The sequence below is a fragment of the Cricetulus griseus genome, chromosome 5 (assembly GCF_003668045.3).
Source record: "Cricetulus griseus strain 17A/GY chromosome 5, alternate assembly CriGri-PICRH-1.0, whole genome shotgun sequence".
In the NCBI taxonomy this organism is placed as follows: domain Eukaryota; kingdom Metazoa; phylum Chordata; class Mammalia; order Rodentia; family Cricetidae; genus Cricetulus; species Cricetulus griseus.
The window spans coordinates 177340883-177366649 of NC_048598.1; the positions used below are offsets into that span (position 1 = coordinate 177340883).

Below are 25767 nucleotides of genomic sequence, written 5' to 3' on the forward strand. Positions count from 1 at the left end.
GGTGAGGACCTGTGTGCTCAGTGACTGTGGAGAGGACACTGCTCATATGTTGTTGGTGGTGTGGGCATCCCTGTATTTACCACTATAGACTCACCTAATTTACATATTCATGAGCAGGGTAGTTCTTAGATAAGGCCTATTCCTGGTGGAGAAAAAGACAGAGGAAACCTGTGTCAGGCAGCAGGATCTTGAGGTTCAAGTCCTAATCCTCTCAGAGCATATGTACAGCATCCTTCTTTCCTGGGCTCTCTGCAGATGCTAAGGAAGTAACATCAGGACCTAAAATCTCAATAGATTTCAGGCCTGAGACAGTGACTCCAATGTGTGACAAGGTTAACACATTGATTTACAGATGTTGACTATAATGATGATGATGACAGTGATGAAGAATTTAAAACCTGCTGAGTTAGAAATGTACAGCCTCCTTTCAGATACATGCAATTAATATTTTCTTTTCCAAAAGATTATTTACTAAGAAATTCCCCCAAATGAACCAAAGCAAATATACTTCAGAAATATTTACACCACAGTGATTATTGCAGCAGCATCACAGTAACTAAATTATGGAAATAAACTGTGCATCTGTCAACAGAGAATCTCATCAAGAAGACATGGTCATATAAACAACACAACAGAAGTTTTTCATCTACAAGGAAGGTGGAACTTAGTTTAGTGATAAAAAATGGAATCAACTAGAGATAAATGTACTAATTAAGACGAGCCATTGAATGAGACTCTCAAATGTAGTTTTTAGATATTTCGTGCTTGCTTACAATTATGAACCAATGCATGATGAAGTATAAGTGAAATTGTCTAGTATATTGACTGTTTTATTTTTGTTTGGTGTTTCCTTTCTTAATTTTTTTTTTGCCTATTTGTTGTACTGAATAAAAGAAAAGAAAATATACACCCATAATAGTTTAACAAAAATTCTGGACTGTGTTTGAGCATGGAAACATCACAAGTCAACAACAGCAGGTGCAGGTCAGCTGGTAGACTCAAGAAAGGAAACCACACAGGATACAGAGTTCCCTGCCCATCAACCTCATCTCCCTACTGAGGATTCTTGGCTCCATTGCGCCCCCTGCAGGTGCTGGTCTCCCCTGCAGATTTGTTTGTTATTGTTTACAGTCAAGTTGCACTGGATCCCTTGAGCAATATATCTCTGCAACCTCAGTGCCCACAGAGCTGAGCTACAGGGATAAATGGCTCTTGTTTAACAGGAGATGCTGGCTGCTTCTTTGAGAGACTGATTTTAAGTTGTGCCTTTATGATCATCATTGTCACTCTCAATGCCAGGCTCCTCTATGATGGACCCAGTTCTACCAATTCCCACAAGTAATAAAGAGACTCGAGGAGAGAAATGGGTCTTTGCAAACTTCATCAGGCTACAACTGGGAGAGAACACCCGAACTCAGAGAAGCACAATGAATCTTGAGCTCAGATGTAATCCCTCATATATCCATGCATGGATTCCTGCGACACTCTGATACAGGAGTCAAGAGAAAGACGAGGCAACACTGTAGTACTTGCAGACCAGTTAACAACTTGAGAAAAATATATTCACATGAAGAAGGCGGCAAAAGTTAAGTCAGTTTCAACTGGGATTCAATATATTTTCCATTCCCTCATGAGTATCAATAAAACATGGCATATCAAGTTTCAGTAAGACTATTCACCAACTATGATTTTTTGGCTGGGAAAGGAGACCCAGACAGCATGGCAAGGAGAGTCCCCAAAGCCCATAAAGGAGCAGGAGACAACCCCTGTTCCTACTGTGAGGAGTCCAACAAGAGGGCCAAGGTACACACTGTCACATATATGCAGAGGGCCTTGGTCATTTCATTGCTGACTCCCTGGTTGCCTGTTCGGGCTCTGTGAGACCCTATGATCCAAGGTTAGTTGATTCTGTGAGTTTTCTTGTTCTGTCCTTGACCCCTCTGGCTCCAACATTTCTTTCTCCCCCTCTTGTGTTGGATGCTCAGTGGGTCTGCATCTGGTTCCATAAGTTGCTCGATGAAGCATCTCTGATGTCAGTTGGGTTAGGCACCAAATATATGTAAAGTGGCATTTTAATTCACCATACAGTTGCTCCCAGGGAACAGAGCTGAACTGTACCAACTTCGCTGGCAAACCCCTTTCATGCTAGAACAGAGCTGATACACTGTGGAAGCAACTAAATGCAGTGAGTGGCTGATCTGAAGTCACTTCTGCTTTGAGTCCTTGGATGACCAAATCATTTCTCTGCCAGGTTTCACTTATTTAGCCTGGTTATGTGGGGATTGGCAAAAGGAAGAAACCCCAGACACATGCAGTGACCCCCCTGCTGTTCTGTCTTTGCATCTGTTCCTTAGGACCATAAATGGCTGAGGTGTGATCACCCCCTGCTGGCCTGTGCTTCATAATCATCAGTTTGATCTGTTATGGGAGTTGCTTCTGATCAGGAGTATGGCTGATCTATAGGATCCATCAAGTCTGGAATGTGGACATTAGAATCTGCTGCATGGTCTTTGTTCATTTCTATGCCCTTTTCACAGTTAGATGGTGTCATCTCAGTGGGTTTCTTCTCACAAGAACTGCTGGATAACACTCATGCACAGTTTCTCATAGTCATGATCTAGTTATATTACTTGCAGCAGACTGGAAAAAATAAATCCACATAAAAGTAAGCATGGATGTTTGGATTGGCATCATCACGATACTTAGAATTTGAAGGTATATAAAATGTTATATGAATTTCATAACTACAGGTAGAGGTACAATAAATGAAATGATCCCACTTTGATATCAGCTGAGATAAGGGCAAAGCATTGGGGGAAATTTCATTTAATATTTCCCTTGCATGATTTCAGGGTTCTAGTGCTCAGCTGTTCTATAGAAAGGACCTTGTTCTCAACCCAGACCCCTGATGATCCAGGACTGTGATTTGTATCAAGTGATGACAAAAATCAATTTTCTTTTCTGAACGTTTGTCCCTCACTCCAAACAAAACAAAACGGAAATTTTCAGCTTCATGAACTTGCAGTTTTTAATTTGCTTTTTCCCTGTTTTATTTGTTATGGGAATTCTGTTACAGGTCCCCTAGCAAACTGAGAGGAATATTTTAGTCTGAGATATGTTTTACACTGGGGATGGACCTGCCTAAGAGAGAAAAGGCTGAGCAGAGGAGTGTGTGGTCCTTCTGAGTGAGGAAAGGAGTGACAGAGTGTGTCAGTGTGGGCTTGTTTTTCGAATAGCCAGGCTATTCCTTAAGATTTTTTTCTAACTTCAGGATTGTTAATCAGTTGTGCTTAACATTACCAGAGAGAAGCAGCTGGAACCAGTCAGTTGCATGCCTTCTCTTCTAACATTGGTTAGAAGTGGTATGATGTCTGGGGGACTTTAATTTCAGAGGGCTGCGGTCTCTAGACAACACCTCCTTAAAGATTTATCCCAGCTGGGCATTGGAGGCACACGACTTTAATCCAAGCACTCGGGAGACAGAGGCAGGAGGATCTCTGTGTTTAAGGCCAGCCTGGTCTCTAGGGCGATTACCAGGATAGGCTTCAAAGCCAAAGAGAGAAACCCACTCTAAATAAACAACAAAAAAAGAAGATTTATCCCTACAAGTCAGGGTGCTGGATGGGGTTACCCTGGAATTTCAGCTTCTTCTGCTCTGATCTGAGCAATGTCTATAAAAAGGATTCACTTCAAAGTCCATTATGGTTCTCTGCTGATGGCTGTCATGGTGACAATGTACAGGAGTCTTTTCCTTCTTCCTCTGTGTGGGTTCACAGAGACAGCCTCCTCTCACAATGGAATTCATTCACAAATATCTGGGCTCTGTGGGATGGAGGAGAGATGGTGTGAGCGTCCTCTCCTGAGGTAGACTAATGTGTCACGATGTGTGCTGAGCGGGTGCAATGTGTGTGAAACTGTGTAGGGTTTTCATTCAAAATATGCACACATTGATTCCTAGCATTCTCAGCCAAACTTCACTCTGAGGATCATTTCTCACTTCTCTGCCTGGACCTCTTTCACTAACCATAAACACCCAGCAGTTTCTTCAGTTTCTGTGCTGTATTTGATTCTGCTGAACCACTGAATGTCCCAAGTGCCACTTGCACTATCCCTGGGTCCCTTTGCAGACAAGATTGTATCTGGGACCTGGATCGTAACGTCTCATTCTGATTCTCCAACAGATGGAGACACTATGGTGTCCTCCGTGGTCAGATATCTCATCTGAAACAAGAAGCAGTACAGATGTGTTTCTGGAGATGTCTGGAGTGTCTGCTCTGCAAGTTATGTGTGGAGATGTTTACAGATGACTTCTATACTCCGTTCCTCCATTACATCATGGGTCAGCATTGTGAGAGGAGCATGTCTCCTGATGAAACACCTAGACTGTACAAATCAAGGAAAATGTCTGTGAAGGCTTATTAGACTTGGACACCATCTTTAAGTTCTTATGGATGGGATACCTGATATCAAATCAACCACTGAAAATCATGAAAAATGTGCAATCCTCTGAGAACACTCATGAGAAAGAGGTTCCACATTAATGGTCTTCTTCATTGCTTATGAAGCTTTATAGATCCAGAAAAACACAGAATCAAATATAAGGTGTAGATACTGCTTGTCTGTTGTCAAGAGACTTCACTTAAGCAAGACATTATATGCTTTACGTGAGGGAGGCATAAGAGTTGGAAAAACAGGATTTTTACAAATTTTAAGATTCAATAACATTGATCCCGGTGACAACAGGAGCCAATTCTGCAATCAGGGGTGATTTTTAGCATTTAGTTTATTTAGACCCTGTGTGTGTGTGTTTGTGTGTGTGTGTGTGTGTGTGTGTGTGTGTGTGTGTGTGTGTGTGTTTTCATGGAGGGAAAACAGAACTCTGCTTTTTCCTTCCTTACAGACCCTAAATGCAGAGAGCATTATGGGAAATCATCAGATGGAGTGCCAGCTGAGACTGAGAACCCATCTGCAACTGTTCCTGCAATGTGCTGGTTTTCCATGTGCGCAGTGCGCCCCCTGCTGGTTCTGAGCGCTCCTGCAGGGAGGTTTGTGTCAGCGTTCACACTGAAGTTCTCTCACTGTGTCTGCAGCACACTAATAAATGACGGTGTCATTGGATATTAAGCTGTTCATTCGCAGGTAGAGGCTGCTTTTGGAGTCGTCTCTTGAGACGGTGAATCTGCCTTTCACGAACTCCCCGTAGCTTGTTGCATAATTATCAGGTTTGTGCTTAATTCTTCCCACCCACTGCAGTCTCTTCCCTGGAGCCTGGAGGACTCAGTGAATCCAGGCATCACTGAAGCTGAATCCAGAGGCTGCCCAGGAGAGTTTCAGGGAACCCCTAGGCTGTACCAAGTCTCCACCAGACTCCACCAGCTGAACCTCACACTGGATGCCTGCAAACAGAGAATTCTGTCAGTACACACTCACAGATGTCCAATAACCCTCTCACTTACATTTGCCCAAACATTTAGTATCTCTCCTTATGTATAAATTACCTTTCAACAGAGCAACAAGGAAAACCCAGCTCAGTATCAAATCCATGCTGAGTGTTGTGTGTTCAGTGATGACCACAGAATGGGAGGACCCGTGAGTCCAGACCTGGGTGCCTCTGTCAGAACTGTAGGGTCAGGACTGGATTTCATGGGCAGAGGGGGACATAATTTGCATGTCTTCCTGCTGTGTCATGAACTCAGGGGCAGGAGCTTAGTGGAGACAAATAAGGGTGCAAATGTCTGAGATGAAATAAAGACCAAAGTGGAGTGTATGGTATGAAAGCATCACTTACTCTCCAGGGCCACAGGTTAGTTGATAGAGTATTGTTTTGCATTTTGAAGCCCTATGTTTATTCCCAGGACTGCATTGTAGACAAGAGAATGGGGCAGGAGAATCAAGGGTTTGAGTTATGCTTGGTCTGTATTGAGCTGTTTGTCAGGAGGAAGAGTGAAAAAGAATGAATAAGAAAAAAAGAAAATTTACTTAGTATCATTTTAGGTTTTAAAAAAGAAATACAACTTTTCAACCTTAATTTACTGTTCTCTTTTACAAATTTTTTCTTGTCTTTGTGAAATAATTATGTATTTAATAAGAAACTCAGAGAAACAAAATGAAACCAAAATCGTTTTTAAAAAAATGGGTTGGTGAATAGTGAAAGCATTTGTTAAGCTGAATTAACACATTGTTGCTGAGTGGTACAGCATATCAGGCATAAAAGTCCACTATTGACCCTCAACAAAACAATAGAAAAACTATATGAATATAAACACTGTGGTTCTGCTTTAACAATGATTAAAACACATTTTGATGACCTGTATTTAACATTTAGCTCTTCCAGGGCAGACCTTCCCCAACTACAATAAAGACTTGCTCTTCTGTGACCTCCCTAAAACACCCGATGATTAGAGGAAGAGGAGAGACAGGAAACGTATTATGTAAGGATGAAGAAGTCATGAATTTGAGAGTGAGCATGAGTTGGACACAAGAAGAATTTGAGTGGGGATATTGACTGCCACGGTACTAAGATTAAGAAATTCTCAAAAAATATTTAAAAATTTAAAAGCAAAAAAGGAATCTCCCCTCATGCACAGCTCCATTGTGAGTGGCTTTCCTTCAGTGCTATCACTCAATGGGAAGCCTTGGTATCCAGGCCTGGGCTCCTCAGCAGGTTCTGCAGAGTTAGGACTATTCTGGTTTTCAAGAGCAAAGGGAGGCCTTGTTTTCATTTCCAGGTCTTTATAAGGAGGTTTGTGTTGGGAGTATTAGAAATTTAAATGCCTACACCAAATGAAAGAGACAAAAACAAGTAACAGGGAAAGAATTAAAATATTATCAAAAATTACTTCTGATATAATTTGGTCTTATTTATTTTTTAATTAATTGAATTTTCGCAAGAGACACCACTCTCTTATTAGGTCTACAAAGGCCATTACAATTCAAATTTGATAATTTTAGAAGAATTAGCAAAGTTTTATACATGATGAGTCTAAATATTAAATTGAAGAAATCGTTTTAAAGGATGTTGCTTATTGTTAATTCCTATAAAAGTCTGGTGTGTGAAACCCAGTATTGAAGAACAATGATATATAAATTCTATACACTATTTATTACTGGGAGTTACTTTTAATTTTGAAATTTAACTCTTTGTTTGCATTAATTATTAGTCTGGTGAGAACTGTGTTTCAATTAGCATTCCTGTACATCAGGTCACTAGTTTTAAACATTTTCAAACTAATAAAGGAACAATGTGTGCCTCTGCAAAACAACAGAGAGAAATCATGAGGGTTCACTCATGGACCCTGCTCTGGTGTCCATCCATCCCTTTAGACCTGTCCCCTCCCCAACATGACCTATGTCCTGATTGGGTGAGACTCAGCATGAAGAACCTTGAGATTGCCTCTCCATGAGACACGACTATCCAGGCCTAGTTTCCAATTGAGGATTTCATTTTTTATGAGATGTACTGTCTACATGTTGATTGAAAGAGTCTTTGAATTGTGTCAATTTCTTCTCTGCAGCATTCCCAGGAGAGTGACATATATTTCGGAATAAACTGACCTTGTATCTTTCTAGGGGAGGATTCTAACTGCCATTGGAGATTGTCTCCTGGGCCTTGTATGTGATTAACTGAGAGGAATAAACTCTTGAGTAGAGTCATGAAACACCTTTCTTGGCCTCTCTGCACTTACTCCCCAGGCTCTGCATAACTGATTTATTTTGGTTTTCCTTTTTGATGTCTCATGGTAAAAATACTTATCAAAGTTATTGATCAGTGGACTTGATTTCATTGTAAATCATTATGATATTTCAGAATGTGTTCCTGTGTGTTTTCTTCAATAGAACAAGGTCTCAAATTGATTAATCTCACTCCTCCATATGGATTGCTATGAAATGTTTGTATACAGATTTGTACTCTCTCAGCAATTTTGTACAGGTCAGGAAGGTTGTCCTAGGAATCTCTTGTGACTGTGATGGACCATGGCAGTCCTAAGATGGAGTTCTGTGGAGAATGGAAGCTTTGTCTATTCTTGAGAATTCTAGGCTGTCCCCACATAAGTCAGCCCCATGCACCTTGCATGAGTCCAGCTAGTCCAATCTAACAACAACTCAGCATTAGTATTACTTTTAATCTTTCTGTTGACAGTTCCCCAGCATTCACAGATAAGGGAACCCTTTTTGCTGACTGTGTTGCTTATGTCTAAGCAAGAGTTCATGATGGTGTCCAACCTTTATGCTGCAAATCAGACATTGGCAGGACAGTGGGACTTGGAGGACAAGAAATTTCTTTAATAAAAACAGTAGCCTTGCTGTCAATGGCAGAATTATTTTTCCTGATATTCAGCCTTTGTAGAGCCAAGGTATGTTTGTTCTCCCAATTAAAACAGAAGAAAAACAATAAATCCTACATAGACAGAATTGCTTAGATACAGATATGTGAAAGTAATAACAGAGTCAAAAGTCAGCAGAGAGTCAGCAGAGGTCATTAGTGGCCCTTGACACCTCCAAAACCAAAAATCTACTCAGTCTCTCTCTCTGTCTCTGTCTCTGTGTTTGTGGTGTGTGTGTGCCTGTGCGTGTGCGTGTGCGTGTGTGTGTGCATGTGTGTGTGTGTGTGTGTGTGTGTCTGTGTGTGTATCTGTGTGTGTGTGTGTCTGTGTGTGTGTGTCTGTGTGTGTGTGTCTGTGTGTGTGTGTGTGTGTGTGTGTGTGTGTGTGTGTGTGTGTGTGTGGGTTGTTGGGGGGTTATCCTGTGCAATCACTGATGTCTAGTCATTGTCAGTCAGTGTCAATCTAAACGTGCTGCAGAGACAATCCAATTTCAGGAAACAGGCATTGACCACCCAGGGCTCCTGATGACATCAAGGCCTCTCCCATCATCAGGTCAGGATCCCCTGCTCTGGCCCAGTGTTATGTGAGCAGGAGCCCAGAATGCTGAGAGAGTAACAGACTCTATACCAGAGGACTCCACAGTGTGGCATTCGGGTCATCTTCATCTTTCATTGATAATAAATTTGACTACCACTAACAAAGAAATCCAGGATTAGACTCACCTTTAAATGATTACATAGAATTGAAATTATGAGGAAAGGTAAAGTGACTCCCCATAAATCTTTGGTAACAACTACTACTAAATTATTTGGTGTGCTGTTAAGTACAATAAACTGAATTTTGACATGTGTTTTTGTTTGTGATGATATTGCTGATCTATTTTCCTGGCCAAATTCTTATTATAGTGTATTTCCACCTACTTCACCAACAGTTCTAATGTCTTTTATTTAAATCACACACACACACACACACACACACACACACACACACACACACACTCACACACACACACACACACTCACACACACACACACATACACACACACAAGCATGGACACACACCCACTCACACACACCCACTCACATCCACCCACTCACACTCACACACACACATGCACACACTCACACTCATACACACACACACACACACAACCACACAGACAGACAAACAAACACACTCCCTCTCACACACACATGCACACACACATACACACACAGGCATGGACACACACACACACTCACACACACACACACACACACACACACACAACCCACACACAAACACACTAACTCTCACACACATGCACACACACATACACACACACAAGCATGGACACAACCCACTCACATACACCCACTCACACACACATGCACACACTCACACACTCACACACACACTCTCTCACACACGAACACACCCCGCATGGCAAAAACACACTCATGTCATAATGTGCTCTCACAGCTCCTTATATTTATTTCATTAAGGACGCATGTCCACGGAGGTGGTCACTGATAAAGATCTCCTCAATGTCTGGTGAACCGCAGGGCACACTGAATGAGCAATACTTCATTCTCAGATGTTACTTGGAAAAATTGAAAAACCTCCTACAGGACAGTTAGGAGGAGGCAGAAACAGGGCTTTCAGGCTGAAGGTTTCTGAGTAAGTCCTAGGCTGATGTTTTGTGTCATTTCAGTCCCGGGGCAGCTTCCTGCCTCTCCATGGTTTCTGACACACTCAGGATGTGGTTGCAACACTGTGCCTCTCGCACAGTAATAGACAGCAGAGTCCTCAGATGTCAGGCTGCTGAGCTCCATGTAGGCTGTGCTTGAGGATGTGTCTGCAGTCAGTGTGGCCTTGCCCTGGAACTTCTGTCCATAGTTGGTATTACCAATTATGGGAATAATCCACCCAATCCACTCCAGGCCTTGTCCAGGCTTCTGTTTGACCCAGTGCATAGCATAGTCAGTGAAGGTGTAGCCTGAAGCCTTGCAGGACACCTTCACTGAGGCTCCAGGCTTCACTAGCTGAGGACCAGACTGCTGCAGCTGGACCTGGGAGTGGACACCTGTGGAGAGAGAGGCAGAGTGGATGTCACTGTCACCTGAGTACATTCCCAACTCCTTATCACTGAAACTTGGAGCTCCTTACCTGTAGCTGCTGTCACCAGGAAGACGATGATCCAGCTCCATCCCATGGTGAGGACCTGTGTGCTCAGTGACTGTGGAGAGGACACTGATCATATGTTGGTGGTGGTGTGGACATCCCTGTATTTACCACCACAGACTCCTGTTATTTGCATATTCATGAGCAGGGTGCTTCCTATATAAGGACCTAGTCCAGCTGGAGAAGAAGGAGGTGGAGGACACCTGGGTCAGGCAGCAGGATGCTGAGGTCCAAATCCTCATCCTGTCTGAGGGAGCAGCCATTCCTGAGACCTGTGCAGACCCTGAGGATATAACATCAAGGCCTAATCCCTCAATTTACAAATAGAAGCCCAGCCTGAGAAATTATTTCATTTCCCTGACAAATTCACAGGTGTTAGTAGTGATGAGGAAAATTGTTAATGGAAATTACACAACTTCCTAAATTGGGCAAAATTTCACTCTTTCATCTGTAAGAGATTAATATCTTATTTTTCAGCATGTCACAGGTGTGTGTTACTGGTGGATTTTTTTCTTTTTATAATAACTTTCTTCTTGTGTATTCTTTTGCTTTCAATAGAAAAAAAGCTTTCTACTTCTGGTAGGAATATGGAAAATATCTGAGAAGATTGGGCATAGAATTTCATCAGAATATTTTTTCATGAAAAAAGAAGTTTTACAAAAATCCCAAATAAATAAATATTTTAAAAATGAGAAAATACACATCTGTTCAATATTTAACAATGAATTTTTACTGTGTTTGAAAATTCTTGACTTCACATATCAATTGTATCAGGTGTTGTTCAGCTGATAGTCTTTAAGAAGGGAATCCACAGGGGCTCTGGAGTCCCTCCAATCATCATCTGATTTCCATCCTAGTGATTGATGTCTCCATGGTGCCCCCTGCTGTCCTCACAATTTTTATACTCATATCATTCTGAGTTTAAAAAGAATAAACTTGTCACAGTCTCAGTCATGCTGTGGCCTCTCCATCCTGGCCAGTTTAAAACTCTGTTCTCACTGACCATAATCAGGAGACCCTGGCTGGTGCTATTAAGGTTTGTATCAACTGGACACATATAGTTGTTGAAGAATTATTTGCCTGAATAAAAGAAGAAATAGGTCATCTCAAATTCATTAGATATTGCTCAAGAATTTGTGTGTTTTATTCAGTATATCTAAGAGATACTGAGTAACTAATCTACAGACTCCCAGTGTCAAGAGTCTGCCCAGTCTCCATGTTCACTATGGTCGCCCTATGTCACTGGCTGCCATGTGGCCTGACCTCTCCCTGGTGTCAGGGAACAAACAGTGGGTATCTTGGTTTTCACCTTCACACTGAACTGTTCAATGAGTTGTGGTTATCTGGATCTCAGTAATCCCACACTCTATTGTCTGTTTCTTCACCAAAACTTCTTAACACATGCCTGAGGTCACTATTATAGTATCCAGAGAAGGCTAAGGCCTGGAAAAGTAGACTTTCTTTTCATTTTCCAGATTTTTCAAAACAGTAATCCTTAACCCTGAACCAACACCAGCCATCTCTTCTCCCATTGATCTTCTCTAACTCACAGGTAAACACTCCAGCTCTCCTACCTTCGGCTGAGTTAGAGATCACAGCAGTGAGCATGCAGGAAATGTGAACAGGAAAACACTAGCAGAAAACTGTGATGAGGACCTCTGTGACCAATGGAAGGCAGTTAGAGAGAGACTGTAGGTGACATCATCTGGCATGAGCCCAACAATTAATGCAGATCACAATGGAGTCAGAACTAGTGTGAAAAACAGATTGCTTATTAGGAAGTACTCAGACTATAGAACCAGTCCTTTACCACAAGGCAGGAGAGGGAACAGAGAGCAGAATTCATGTGACCCTCATATTTAAAGCCTTGCTACATCACTCTGACCACACCCAAGTGTGCATGGTCAGCTTCACCTGTGCCTGCCTTCAAACGGATGTGTCCAGCATTTCCCCTATACCCAATGGTCACTCAGACATTTCCACAAGCTGAAGGTACAGAAAACACCTTCAAAGGCATCACTACATGGGACACTGTGTCAGAAAGTAATCTTTACAAGGATGCAAACCTCAAACAATAATTGTGTGAAAAATAATAATCATGTATGCCCTATTACAGACACATGTTGGAAGCCTGAAACATAGACCACTTGTTCCACCAACTGTGTAACAATAATCATGGAAGTTCTGGCTACTCCTCAACCTGTGATAAAATAAAGAGAATGGTTTTCAGATGATTTAGAATTCCCTTAGATTTCCAATTGATATAACCACCATCACCAACTCTTAGAATTACAGACACATTGAATAATATGGAAAGGTTTATTCATAAAATGTTTATTTCATCAGATACAATGTGCCAAATGGATGCTTTTGATTCCCCATAGGTAAAAACTGATACACTTATTAGAAACTAAACAAACAGTAGTTAATAGAATATTATATTGCGGGGAGCCTCCAAAGGATTGTTAGAGCAGGAAGGGGAAGCCACTTATTCCAACATCTAAACAGCTGTAAGCCTGTTTGTGAGGAAATCATGGGACAGTCCCCAACCTCCTATACTCCAAGGGATGTCTGCTAGTTCCCAGAAGCCTCAGTAGTACTTCATATTCTCTACTTGTCTTGAGCACAGGGAGGATTGTGTCTGTGTCCACACTCAAATTTCCTTCCCATGTCTTTGCAAAGTGAGACGTAGCAGATGGTTCAGATTTTAACTATTGGCTCTTGGAGATATCCCTATTAATACTGGTTTCAATGAGAAGCCGCGTCTCGAATAATTAATACTATAATACCTGTAGATGTTGACTTGGCTGAGTGGATGTCTATCCATTTCTTCATTCCTGCAAATCTCATATTTGTGTCTTGTTTATTCCTGATCTTTGGGTTATTAGTATTTGACATATAATTTTTCATAGCAATGTTGAGGCAGCTGTCGACTACAGACTATAAGGTAACATTTGTGCACCTGTAATGGGCCCTGTCTTGCCCTTGATTTCCCCTTAAATATAAATGCTACTCTAATAAAGAAATCTGACTGAGGATCTGCTTGAATCTGAGAAAAATGACACAGTAGCATCATGTTTCTTAAATAACAGCAGAAACACAGGAGATATTTTGATGACAACATTCACCAACAGCATAAATATTTAGAGAGACTTTCTTGGGAACTAGAAGATGAAAGGAGCCTAAGCTGCTGAGAAGATTGCTCAGTTATGCCTTCATAGTCTGTGGGATGAACCTGTGTTCTGTGTGTGCTGTGCGCCCTCTGGTAGCCGTGAGCGGCCTCACAGTGAGGTTTTTGTCTGGGTTCACACTGAGACCACTCACTGTGTGTGTATCTAGAACAGTAATAAGTGGCGGTGTCCTCAGACTTCACACTGTTCATTTGCAGGTACAGAGTGTTCTTGGCATTGTCTCTGGAGATGGTGAACCGGCCCTTCACGGATGGTGCATACATTGTGTAACTGCTATCTTTATTAATTTCTCCAACCCAATCCAGGCCCTTGCCGGGAGCCTGGCACAACCAGTACATCCAGTAGCCACTGAGGGTGAATCCAGAGGCTACACTGTAGAGTTTCAGGGACCCTCCAGGCTTCACCAGGCCACCCCCAGACTCCACCAGCTGCACCACACACTGAACACCTGAAAACACAGAAAAATCCTGGTTAAGAAATCATCACACATGTCCATTGTCCCTCAGATTAATGTCCACTCACACAGTCAGCATCTACTGCTCTCCATAAATTACCTTTTAAAAGAGCAACAAGGAAAATGCAGCTCAGCCCCAACTCCATGCTGATCCCTGAGGGAAGTCTTGGGATCCACAGCTGAGCTCCTCTGCCTGAGCTGTAAGGTCAGGACTGGGCTGCTTTTCATGAGCAGAGAGAGGGCCCATTTGCATGTCTTCCTGCTTTATAGCAAGCTCTGTAGTGGAGCCTGGATTTGTCAGGTCCTGGGTTCTTTGTTAATTTTCTGTAGGAATCAGATCATAATGTTAATGTTGGGGAAACTGTTATTTAATTAGATCATTTTCAAATCATCCCCTATTATCCCTTCTTCTATAAAGACTCATTTTCATGTTCATTTCAACTCACTTCTCCACATCTGGGAATAGGAGAGCAGTGACATTGCTTTGTAGTGCTCATTATTTGTGATGTCAGCACTACTGTGTGGACCTCATTCCTGGTGAACTTAAAACTCCTTACATAGCTATAGCTTTGTGAGCAGCTGCTTCCTGAGTTTGGGAAACTCCCTTTCTGTATGGAGGTCATGTGACATGCCTGAATTCCAGTGTTCAGCTAATCACATGCATGAGCCTTTTCCAGACAGTCTGTGTATTTCTTGTTTTATCATCTAATTCCGTTTTCCTTTGCTGCACGTTTACCTATTTGTCCATAGAAATCAGGAGTGACTGAGAAGCTGAACTTAAAGATGAGCTGAGCTTTGACTTCTGTGTCTGCAGGGGGCCCTGTCAGAGGAGCAGCAGGGGGCAATTGAGTTTCAGATGTCAGCCAACCAGGAATTGAAGCCCTGGTGGATGAATCTCTGAGAGGCAAAACCTGGAGTCCACAGACTCCAGGATGTCTTTTGGTTTTGCTGTTCCTTTTCATTTTTGCTGCTGCCATCTTTCTTTGGTATCTTGAATGGTGTCAATGGGTGTGGGGAGACCCCCACTGCCTGTAATACAGTGTGTTCTCATGTGGAAACATCCCATTCTACTGGATATATCTGCCTGTGCATTATTGTGAAGATGATTTCTTCTTAAGCTGTACTGTCTAATTGATAATAATAAACTTAGTTTAAATATTCTTTGATAATGAAAAATAAATACAAGGAACTGTCACACAGCTAGGCCTTCCTATTTTCACCTCCATGGCTGCATAGACTGTCGTGCAGGTTAATGAATAAGGAAAACAATTGAGTCCCTGGAAGTCAGGCTGTCCCAAATTCTTTCACTTTTAATGTTGAAAGATGCATTCACAGGTTTTAGTGTTCATCCTAGCTGCAACCAAGCCTGAAAATAACTACAGGTTGGATTAGATGATTTGATAACAGCTTTGAGATGAAATGTCCCAGAAAATAACTAAAGTTCAAAGGACAAAAAGTTGAGTTATAAATTCATTAGTCTGGGATCACAAATACAAAGCAGCCCAATTTTTATTAACTGACATGTTTTTATGCTCAGGATTGGTTGATAATCAAAGATAATGACTAATACCTTGGACCAATTTCTTCCTTCAGCCTCCTGATATAAAAAGTGATAATGCTGGTTTTAATATAAATTTAGATTCCTCATTCTTTTAAGATTTCTTATAGGATTACTTTTCAAGATAAAGAATGAAATGATTGGTCCTTTCTTTGTAGCCACAAATTGCAGCCTGCCAGTAAAAGAACTGGCTGAGAAGAATACCTTGATTGCTTACACTGTTAATCTATAACATGTTGCTTGGGTATCATTGTACAGGGGTTCCTGCAACAACTCTCTTTTCATCTATAATATGAAAAATATTTAATCATGTAAAAGATATGGAAAATATGCTGTTCTATTTGCTTATATTGATTGCAATTATTCTCTTGAAAATTTGAATGTAACCATATTGTAATTTTTATATTGTTTGGAAAATTTTGATGGGGTTTAAAAGCTGTGAGGGAATAATAAGGATCAGGAGGAGGAAACCATCAAGAGAAAAAGAGGGGACATTTCTGGATAGAGATAACAGAATATAGAACACAGAAGAAAGAGTACAGGAAAAGCATAAAGAAGGAAACCATCAAGAGTGTATATGTTTTTTTCCTTAACAACCTCAGACTAAAAATGTCATAGTACTCTGACTCCATGGATTTTGTTAGAGCCTTGTGCTGCTGGAGTCTGGTCCCCCAGGCAGGAAACAAGTCTTCCTGGTGACCTACACAGCCTCCAGAAGGATGGCCTCACTTCCAACGCTCCTCCAATTGTCTTTTGTTTCTCAGTCTCTTTCATACTCTATCCCAGACAGTTATAAGTCCTTATTTTACCAGGTGTCCTTAAGTTAGGTTTTCCTTTTCTTGAGTCTACAGAAGTTAACAAACAGGATGCACGTCTGTTTGACGTCTCAGTCAATATATTTAATTATGAAGAATGACACCAGATTGCTTTGTGTGCAGCCTCCACTGTTTGAGTGGTGACTGACATGCTGACAGGACAATTGAACTTGTGGCTCTTATATCTGTTATTTTACTAATTCTCATTTGAATGGGCTCCAGGGTCAAGAACGGTACATGACCCAGCTGAGCTCTGGGATATCATGGGAGAACAGTGTTGCTGTCAGTGTTTAGCAACAGGAGTCATGCAGTACATTCACGTAGAGAGAAATGCGGAGAAACTGCTTAGAAAAAAATGCAGTCTAGACACCAGAGTGGATCATGTCTGCATAATATCCTGCGCTGATCTTCATTCCTCCCTCTCTTCAACTAAGTTCCAGAGTTCAGTTCAGTGGATATCTGTGGATGTCTGTCTCTGCTTCCATCAGCCACTGGATGAGGGCTCTGGGATGGCATAAAACGTATTCATCAATCACATTTTAGGGGAAGGGTTTTTGGTTATCCTCTCCACCATTGCCTGGACTGTCAGTTCGTGTCATCCTTGTAGGTCTCTGGAAATCTCCCTAGCGCCAGATCTCTCCTCTAACCTATAATGGCTCCCTCTGATATGGTATCTCTCATCCTGCTCTCTCGCCTCTATTCAGCCCCCAACTCAATATTTCTGCTCCTCCATTTCCTCTCCTCCACTCCTCTTCTCCTGCTCTCAATCTGGCAGCTCCCTCTCCCCTACCCTCATGCTCCCAATTAGCACAGGAGTTCCTGCCTCTTCCCATTCCTGGGGCCCATTTCTTTATCCCTTAGAGTCCTTCATGTTTCCTCGTTTCTTTGGTGAAGAGGATTGTAGGCTGGTTATCCTTTGCTCTGCCTAAAATTCATATATGAGTGAATACATACTCATATGATTGTCTTTTTGTGACTGGGTTACCTCACTCGGGGTACCAGGTTGGAGAAACCCACAGAAACAGCTGGCCTGAACAAAGGGGAGGAAATCGACCCCAGACTGCTGTCTGGAAGGCCAGTACAGGACTGATCCAGACCCCTGAACATGGATATCAATGAGGAGGCCTCTGCATTCCAGGGGGTCCCTGGTAGTGGTTTAGTATTTTTCCCTGGTGTAAGAAGGGACTTTAAGAGCCCATCCTACGTGAAGGGATGCATTCTTGCCCTGGACACATGGGGAAGCACCCAGGCCAAGGCCAGGATGACGTGGTGGACTTTGCAGAGCCCTGGTTGAGGGCTCTACCCTGCCTGGCGAGTAGAGGGTGCATGGGGTCGGGGGTAGGTTGGGGGTGGGGAGGAGGGATGGGGATGAGTGCTGAGAGAGGAAGAAGGGATCGACATTTGAAACAAGCTTGATCCTAATTTGAACTAATTAAAAAAAAAATCCTGAGCTGAACATGTGTTCTGTGTGTCCTGTGCGCCCCCTGGTGGCGGTGAGCGACCTCACAGGGAGGTTTATGTCTGGGTTCACACTGAGATCCTCTCACTGTGGAGGGCCTAGCACAGTAATATGTGGCGGTGTCCTCAGACTTCACAGTGTTCGTTTGCAGGTACAGAGTGTTCTTGGCATTGTCTCTGGAGATGGTGAATCGATCCTTCAAGGACGGTGTATACTTTGTGTCACTGCTGTCTCCATTAAATTCTGCAACCCACTCCAGCCCCTTCCCTGGAGCCTGGTGAACCCAACCCATCCAGTAGCCACTGAAGGTGAATCCAGAGGCTGCACAGGAGAGTTGCAGGGACCTGCCAGGCCGCATCAGGCCACCTCCAGACTCCACCAGCTGCACCTCACACTGGACACCTGCAAACACAGAGAATCTTGTCAGCAAACTGTCACACAAGCTCCAGTTTATATTGTCCCGCTCATGTCCACTAAAGGACCCAGTATCTCTTCTTCATAAATTACCTTTTAACAGAGCAACAAGGAAAACCCAAATCAGCCACAAATCCATGATGTGGTTGTTGTTCAGTGCTGATCACTGAATGAGAAGACCTGGGAATCCAGGGATGATCTCTTTGTCTGAGCTTTAGCGTCAGTGCAGGGCTAGTTTTCATGAGAAGAGAGAGGCCCTATTTGTATGTCTTCCTACTATATAGCAAGTTCCCTATCTGGATCTTAGAGATGATGTATCCTATTATAAATGTCAATGTGCTAGGGGAGTCTGGCAATAAAGACACTAGTTGGAATATTTTCTTATCATAATACATTATTTTCTTCCTTGGTACATGCTAAGTTTCATCTGTTTCATTTTATATAAGCAAACAAAATATGCACTTTTATGTGAATTTCAAACCTAATCTCCATGTCCTCCATTATAGAGGGCGGGTCATTGCTTTTCCACAAGCTCTGGAGCTATTATCTTTTGCCCAGTGGGTTGCAGCCCTGATGGACACTCCACACCCCAAGTGCCGCTGCTTCCTAAGTTTGAAACTCCCTTTCTGTACTGAGATGATGTGGCATGCCTGCATCCCAGTGTTCATCTAGGAGACTGGAGAGGCCTGCCCATACCTGTGTGTATCCAGGAGACTGAAATACTTCTGTTACTATCTAACTCAGTTCTTCTTTCATGGCACATTTACCTATTTGTTCAGTACAATGGGGAGTGACTGATACTTGAACACAGTGGACAGTCTGGCATTTGACTTCTCTACGTCCTCCATGGGCCAGCACAGGACTGCTAGAAGGATGACCTCATCCTAACCCACCCTTCCTTGCTCCTCCTTTTGTTCTCTGCTATTTCCATGCCCTGTGCCAAGCACTTTCCAGTCCTGATCTTACTTGAAGTGCAGAAGTTTGTTTCCATTTTCTAGAGGCCATGAGTGTTGACTTGAGGATGGGCTTCTTTCTGACTTCTCACTCAACACCATTCATCACGGACAACAACAGTTGCTGTGTGTGCAGCCTCTCTTGCTTTAGTGGTGACTGACATGCTGACAGGACAACTGAACAAGAGGATTTTATCTGTTAGTTCACTGATTCAAATTGAATGGACTCAGGTTTCCAGCACTGTAGTTGAGGCAGCTGAGGTTTGGGATGTCATCAGACAACAGTGTTGGGCGCACTCTTTATAAACATGAGGAAAGAAGGCCAGACTACTGGTTAGCTCATGGAATTCTGCACATTCCAGAAACTGACAAGCAATGGCGATCCTAGGAAGTTCCAACTTACAAAATTCAGACACTCAGATCTAGGTAGACATTGTGCACCATAAAGTGGCTGAACCTGTTAGAAGCAAACCCTGCTGCATGAGACATTCAGAGGGGAGAATCAGGAAGATTCCATCCACAGAGGGCAGCATGGCTAACTGTTAGCCCAAGATCACCTGTGATGCAGAGCAGCAAACTTAAAATGTATTTTATAAAATGGAAGAAGAGAGAAGAGCATTGAGAGTATAGAGTCAACAAAGAAAGTCAGAGTTGCTGTGTTTCTATCAATTGGACTCATCTTTTGTGGTTTTTCTTTTTTTTTGGAGAAAGGGTTTCTCTGTAGCTTTGGAGCCTGTCCTGGAACTCCCTCTGTAGCCCAGGCTGGTCTCCAACTCACATAGATCTGCCCACCTCTGCCTCCTCAGGGCTGGGATTAAAGGCGTGCACAACAACTAACCCAACTGCTCTCATGTTTGTTACATGTGTATTTCACAAATCCTAGCAGAACAAGCTTATTTAATGTTGACTAAATGTTGCTCATACTGTATCTATTTTCTTCAATGTACCTGAGAGATATTGAGATGTTAATCATTAGACTCCTTGGGTCCAGAGTGTGCCCAACTTGAAGGTTCACTGAGGTCATCTTACAACTCTGGCTTTAGGCAGCAGACCATGGATCTCTTGGTTTTCACATTCACACTGTGCTGTTCAATGAGGTGTGTTTGTCTTGATTTCACTCACTGAACATTATATAGGCATTTGGTTCTCCACTCACAGCTGAGGTCACTATAACTGAATCCAGGGAAGGCTGAGACCTGAACAGTAGACTCTATTCCTCCCTGAAGGTGACATGAGCTGGCATGTAACAATGGTCACTCTCACTGTCCCATGATTTGAGGGTGTAAGGGACACCTGCAGAGGAAACACTATATGGAACAGTGGGTAGTAACATCTTTACATGAGGGTAAAAATCTCAAACATAAATTGTGTGAAAACTGTATTCATGTGTACCCTATTAGAGACATTCACTCATGGGAAAACTGAAACTGTAGACAATCATGCCTGGGACAGATGTGATCATGCCTGGAAAACACAGTTTTCTCGAATATCTTCCCCTAAAATAAGTTGGGAGCTGATGCTTTGTGGGTTTCCTGTCTGGAAATGCCAGCTGTCACTCCATATCCAGGGCACGGTTCTGATTCAGGGCTGAGAGGATCAGGGTGGATCACCCCATTTCTGTAAAGATGCTTTGATGGATATCTTGGAAATGTGTGTCTGTGTTTATGACCTTTAGTTTTGTAAAGACAGGAGGTATCTGGCTCATTATTTGACCAAGATAGCAAAATGATAAATGTTGTTTTGGGTTAAAAGTTGTTTGGGTGTGAAAGTTGGGGAAAACATATTTGACATATTTGTTAATGTCAGAGGATGGGAAAATCTTGTTTGTTAGCAAGGAAAAACATGCTTGTTTTTGATGTATGAATAAAGACGGCTGGGGCTATTCAGGGCCATCCATTTGTGAATCTAATCTGGTGGTTTGACAATTCATTTATTCTTGCCAATGAGTCTTCCCCATCTCAGGGCCTGAACTCCAGATGGGACCAGACATTGACACCTCCCCTCATCCCTTAGATCCCTGGACTACATAGTCTAACCCTAACCCTAACCCTAACCCTAACCCTAACCCTAACCCTAACCCTAACCCTATCCCACATAGTCTCAGGTCTTTGGGAACATTTACTTGTATATTACATATAACTGTGTGTTTAAATTGTCAAAAATCACACAAATAAAACAGTCATATATCAGAAAAACTATCAAAAACTTTTATTAAATTATTGGATATTGTTTCAAACTTATGGAGTCAACCTGAAATCAATCAGATTGTTGGTTAGTCCTACAAAGGATCTCTGAGTGATACAAAAGCATAAATATAATCAACAACCTGGCAACAAACACTTCGACTTATAGTGATGTCATACCTGTGACACACAAATAGAGTTTCTAAATCTATTCTAAAGATGAAAGACCCCTGCCCCTTAGCTCTTAAGTTTGCCTCCTCCTCCGGTCGGCAGCTGACGGGGCACGCGGCGGATGCCTCGCTCCTGCGCCTCCCCGATCTCCACCCCCGCCGCCTCCACTTCCCCCGCCGCCGCACGTCGCCGCCGGTTCCCTCCAAAGCTGGTCCACCCCGGCGGGGCCCCCACGCCCCCTGCCCGCCTGCCTGGCACCGCGCCCCAGGGCTGGGGCCGAGAAAGGAGCCCGCGAGGAGGCCCGAGGGCGAGCACCAGGTGGGCCGGCACAAGGGCGAACACCAGGTGAGCCGGCCTGGGGCCCTGCCCCTGTGCCCCCGCCCGATGGGGAACACTCCGTCCCAAGGTCTCCGCCCCCAAGGTCAGCCATCTGGACGCAGAGGGGGGAATTGAGTCTGTTGTACCAGACACCAGACCTTGAGAATATGCTGGTCTGGAATGGCTCTGTGCCTCATTTGAACCATCCAATAGAAATGACTCTGTACTTTGCCTCATTTGAATGACTCTGTATTCCACCTCATTTGAATGACTCTATACTTCGCCTCATTTGAATAACCCTGAGTAGCGCCTCATTTACATTGACCAATGGAAATAGCTCTGTACAGCACCTCATTTGAATTATCCAACAGAATCCCTGCTTCTCGCTTGCGCTTTTTGCTATATAAGGACCCCTCTCCCTTGGCTCGGCTCGCTTGGCCTCACAGAAGCTAAGTCGCCCCGGGTACCCGTGTATCCAATAAAGCCTCTTGCTATTTGCATCCAAGTTCGTGGTCTCACTGATTCTTGGGTACGGGTCTCCTTCTACGAAAGTACCTCCACGGGGGTCTTTCAAAGAATGTATCCTCATAACCTCTCACCTTTATCAAAGTATTTAAACTGTAGACTTAGAGTATACACAGATCTACAACAGATAAACATGCAGAGAACAAGCGACCCTGGGATGCCCAACCACACTGGATACATCTTCAACACAAACCCTACACCTAAAGCCCAGCGGAAATCCAGGAAGGGACAGAAAGACTGTAAGATGTAAAGGACCAGGATGTCACTGTGAGATGGAGTCTTCCAGACAGGCCATCAAACCTGGACCTATGGAATCTTCATAATATTGATGCAGAAACTAGACATTAGTAGTATTGGAGGAAACCTCTCAGGTCCATCCCTAAGTGAAGAACTAAGGTAAACAATGGCATGAAGAACCTTGGAATTACGTCACAATGAGACAAGGTTGTCAGGTCCTAGTTTTCCAATGGAGGAATTCATTTTCTTACAAGATAAACTGTCTTCATCTTGATAGACAGTACTTTTGAATTGTGTCTTTTCCTTTTCTGTAGGATTCCCAGGAGAGTGACATAGATTCTAGGGACTAACTGACATAGATTCTAGGGTTCTAACTGCCATCACAGATGGTCTCCTGGGCCTTGTATGTGGTTAATGAGAGGAATAAACTCTGAGCAGAGTCTGTAAACACTCTTGCTGGCCCCTCTGTACTTACTCCCCAGGCTCTGCATAACTAATTTATCTTTGCTCTCCCTTTTTGCTGTCTCGAGACAAACATTTAGCAATGGTATTGATCACATGAACTTGATGTAAGATTGGACTGTGTCCCTCTGTATTTACTTTAACATTACATTGTCTCCAATTGATTATTCTCAACCCCTATATGGATTGCTCTGAAATGTTTGTAGACAGATTTATACTCTCTCAGCAATCCTGTACAGGTCAGGAATGTTTTCCTAGAAATCTTGTGCGACTGGAGTGTGTCAGGGCAGCCATAAGATGGAGTTCTCTGGAGGATGGAAGCTTTGTCTATTCTTGAGACACCCAGTCTGTCCCCACAGAAGTCAGCCCTAACAACCTTGCATGAGTCCAGCCAGTTCACATCTAACAAAATCACAACTTTCATAAAACTATCAATATTTTTGTTGATGTGATTTATATTTAAAAAGTCATGTCATGACAACATTGACACTTGTTTGTACAGGGGACAGCAGGAGAGGCACTAGGCCTTGTAAGACAAGGAATTCTTTTAATTTTACCTGGGGTGCTGGAGACACTTTCTGAGTATCATGTGATCTGCTTGAAAAATTCCAAAGGATAATGATGAACTTTGAAGATAAATTTCAGCAACTGGCAGGAAAACAGACATCCCAATCTACCTGAGGGTGCTCATGTGTGTGAGAGGACACCGTTAGGTCAGATGGGAAAGAAATTGGATTTGCTAGCAACAGGGCTTGGTTTACACAGCTTGTTGACTTTGTATGAGTTAAAAATGTTTAAGCCAGAGAATACCACTTTGATGTTGTTCTTGCTATTGTTGTCTTAATATAAAGAGTCAGATTGTTACTAGGATATCATAACAGAATTATTTCCATTCCTGATAGTCAGTGTTTCTGTACTCAAGGTGTGTGTGCATTCTCCTTAGTAAAAAACAAAATAAAATAAAAAGCATTCATAGGCAGAAATGATCGGGTTCAGACATGTCAAAGTTATAATAGAGCAAAGATCAATAGACGCCTTAAGTGGTCCTTGCTACCTCTAAGAACAGAAATATTGTGTTTGGGGGAGGTCTTTGAGCACCATACATAGATTTCCAGTCAATATCAATCAATGTCAGACTGGAACTTGTGTCCTAGAGAATCCAATTTCAGGAAGCAGGAGAATGAGTAATCAGGGCTTCTGATGACATGAACAGTCCTCTTACATTCCCAGCTTGGAATCCCACTGTTCTGTCCCCAATGATATCTGACCAGGAGCCCAAAGTGGCAAATTCAACACCCTGAGGACTCCACAGCATGACCTTCAGCTATATCTGTAAACACTAAAATGACAAAGAAACATGATTACTACTAAGAAAAAGAATTCAATTGGACCTACACAGCTTGTCTTTATTTTTGTGTCATTAAAGAAGCAGGCAGTGGGGGTGTCACTGATAAAGATGTGATCAAGCATGGTGCATTGTAGGGGGCATCTTCAATCAGCATCACTTAATTCTCAAACATCCTTTGCTTTGGAAAAGTTGACAAAGCACTGTAGTCCTATATGGAGGAGGCAGTCAAAGGGACATGCATATTGAATATTTCTATGTAAGTCCCCAGGCTGATCTTCTCTGTCATCTCAGTCCAGGGGCAGCTTCCTGCTCCCCCAGGTTTTCTGACAAACTCAGGATGTGTTTGCAACACTGTGTCTCTCACACAGTAATAGACAGCAGAGTCCTCAGATGTCAGGCTGCTGAGCTCCATGTAGGCTGTGCTGGAGGATGTGTCTACAGTCATTTTGGCCTTGCCCTGGAACTTCTGATTGTAGTCAGTACCACCGTTTCCATGATCAATCCTTCCAATACACTCCAGGCCCTGTCCAGGCTTTTGTTCATATAGTAACCAGTGAAGCTGTATCCAGAAGCCTTGCAGGACACCTTCACTGTGGACCCAGGCTTCACCAGCTGAGACCCAGACTGCTGCAGCTGGACCTGGGAGTGGACACCTGTGGAGAGAAAGGCAGAGTGGATGCCACAGGCACCTGAGTGCATGACCTCTCCTCAAGTATGGAACGTGGAGCCCTTACCTGTAGCTGCTGTCACCAAGAAGAGAATTGTCAAGTTCCAGCCCATGGTGAGGACCTGTGTGCTCAGTGACTGTGCAGAGGACGCTGAGCATATTGTTGGTGGTGTGCACCAACATGTATTTACCTCCATAGCCAGACATGATTTGCATATTCATGGAGCAGATTTATTCAAAGATAAGGACCTACTCTAGTTGGAGAAGAGGGAGATATAAAACAACTGGCTCAAACAGCAGGATGCTTGGTGCCAAATTCACATCATGTATGACAGAGTAGCTGTTCCTGTGCAGACACTGTAGAATCACCAAGGCCTAGGCTCTCAATTTATAAATGGAATCCCAACCAGTGACATTTGTCCTCTTGAACAAAATTGGTTTTCTGGTGGTGGTATCATTGTTTCTGAAAATTTCAAAAACTCCAAGACAGGAAAACTTGCAATCTTCTTTAACACACAAACAAT

General features: G+C 42.8%; 2 gene segments (V, D, J or C); both read right to left on the bottom strand.

Moving 5' to 3' along the window:
* Positions 1-9965: 9965 nt before the first annotated feature.
* LOC113838533 lies at positions 9966-10519 on the bottom strand. The segment is given in 2 exon segments: positions 9966-10390; positions 10474-10519. Coding segments are annotated over 2 exon segments (471 nt in total).
* A 137-nt stretch (positions 10520-10656) lies between these two features.
* Positions 10657-18518, bottom strand: LOC113838534. The segment is given in 4 exon segments: positions 10657-10760; positions 13813-13956; positions 18191-18367; positions 18473-18518. Coding segments are annotated over 4 exon segments (471 nt in total).
* Positions 18519-25767: the final 7249 nt, after the last annotated feature.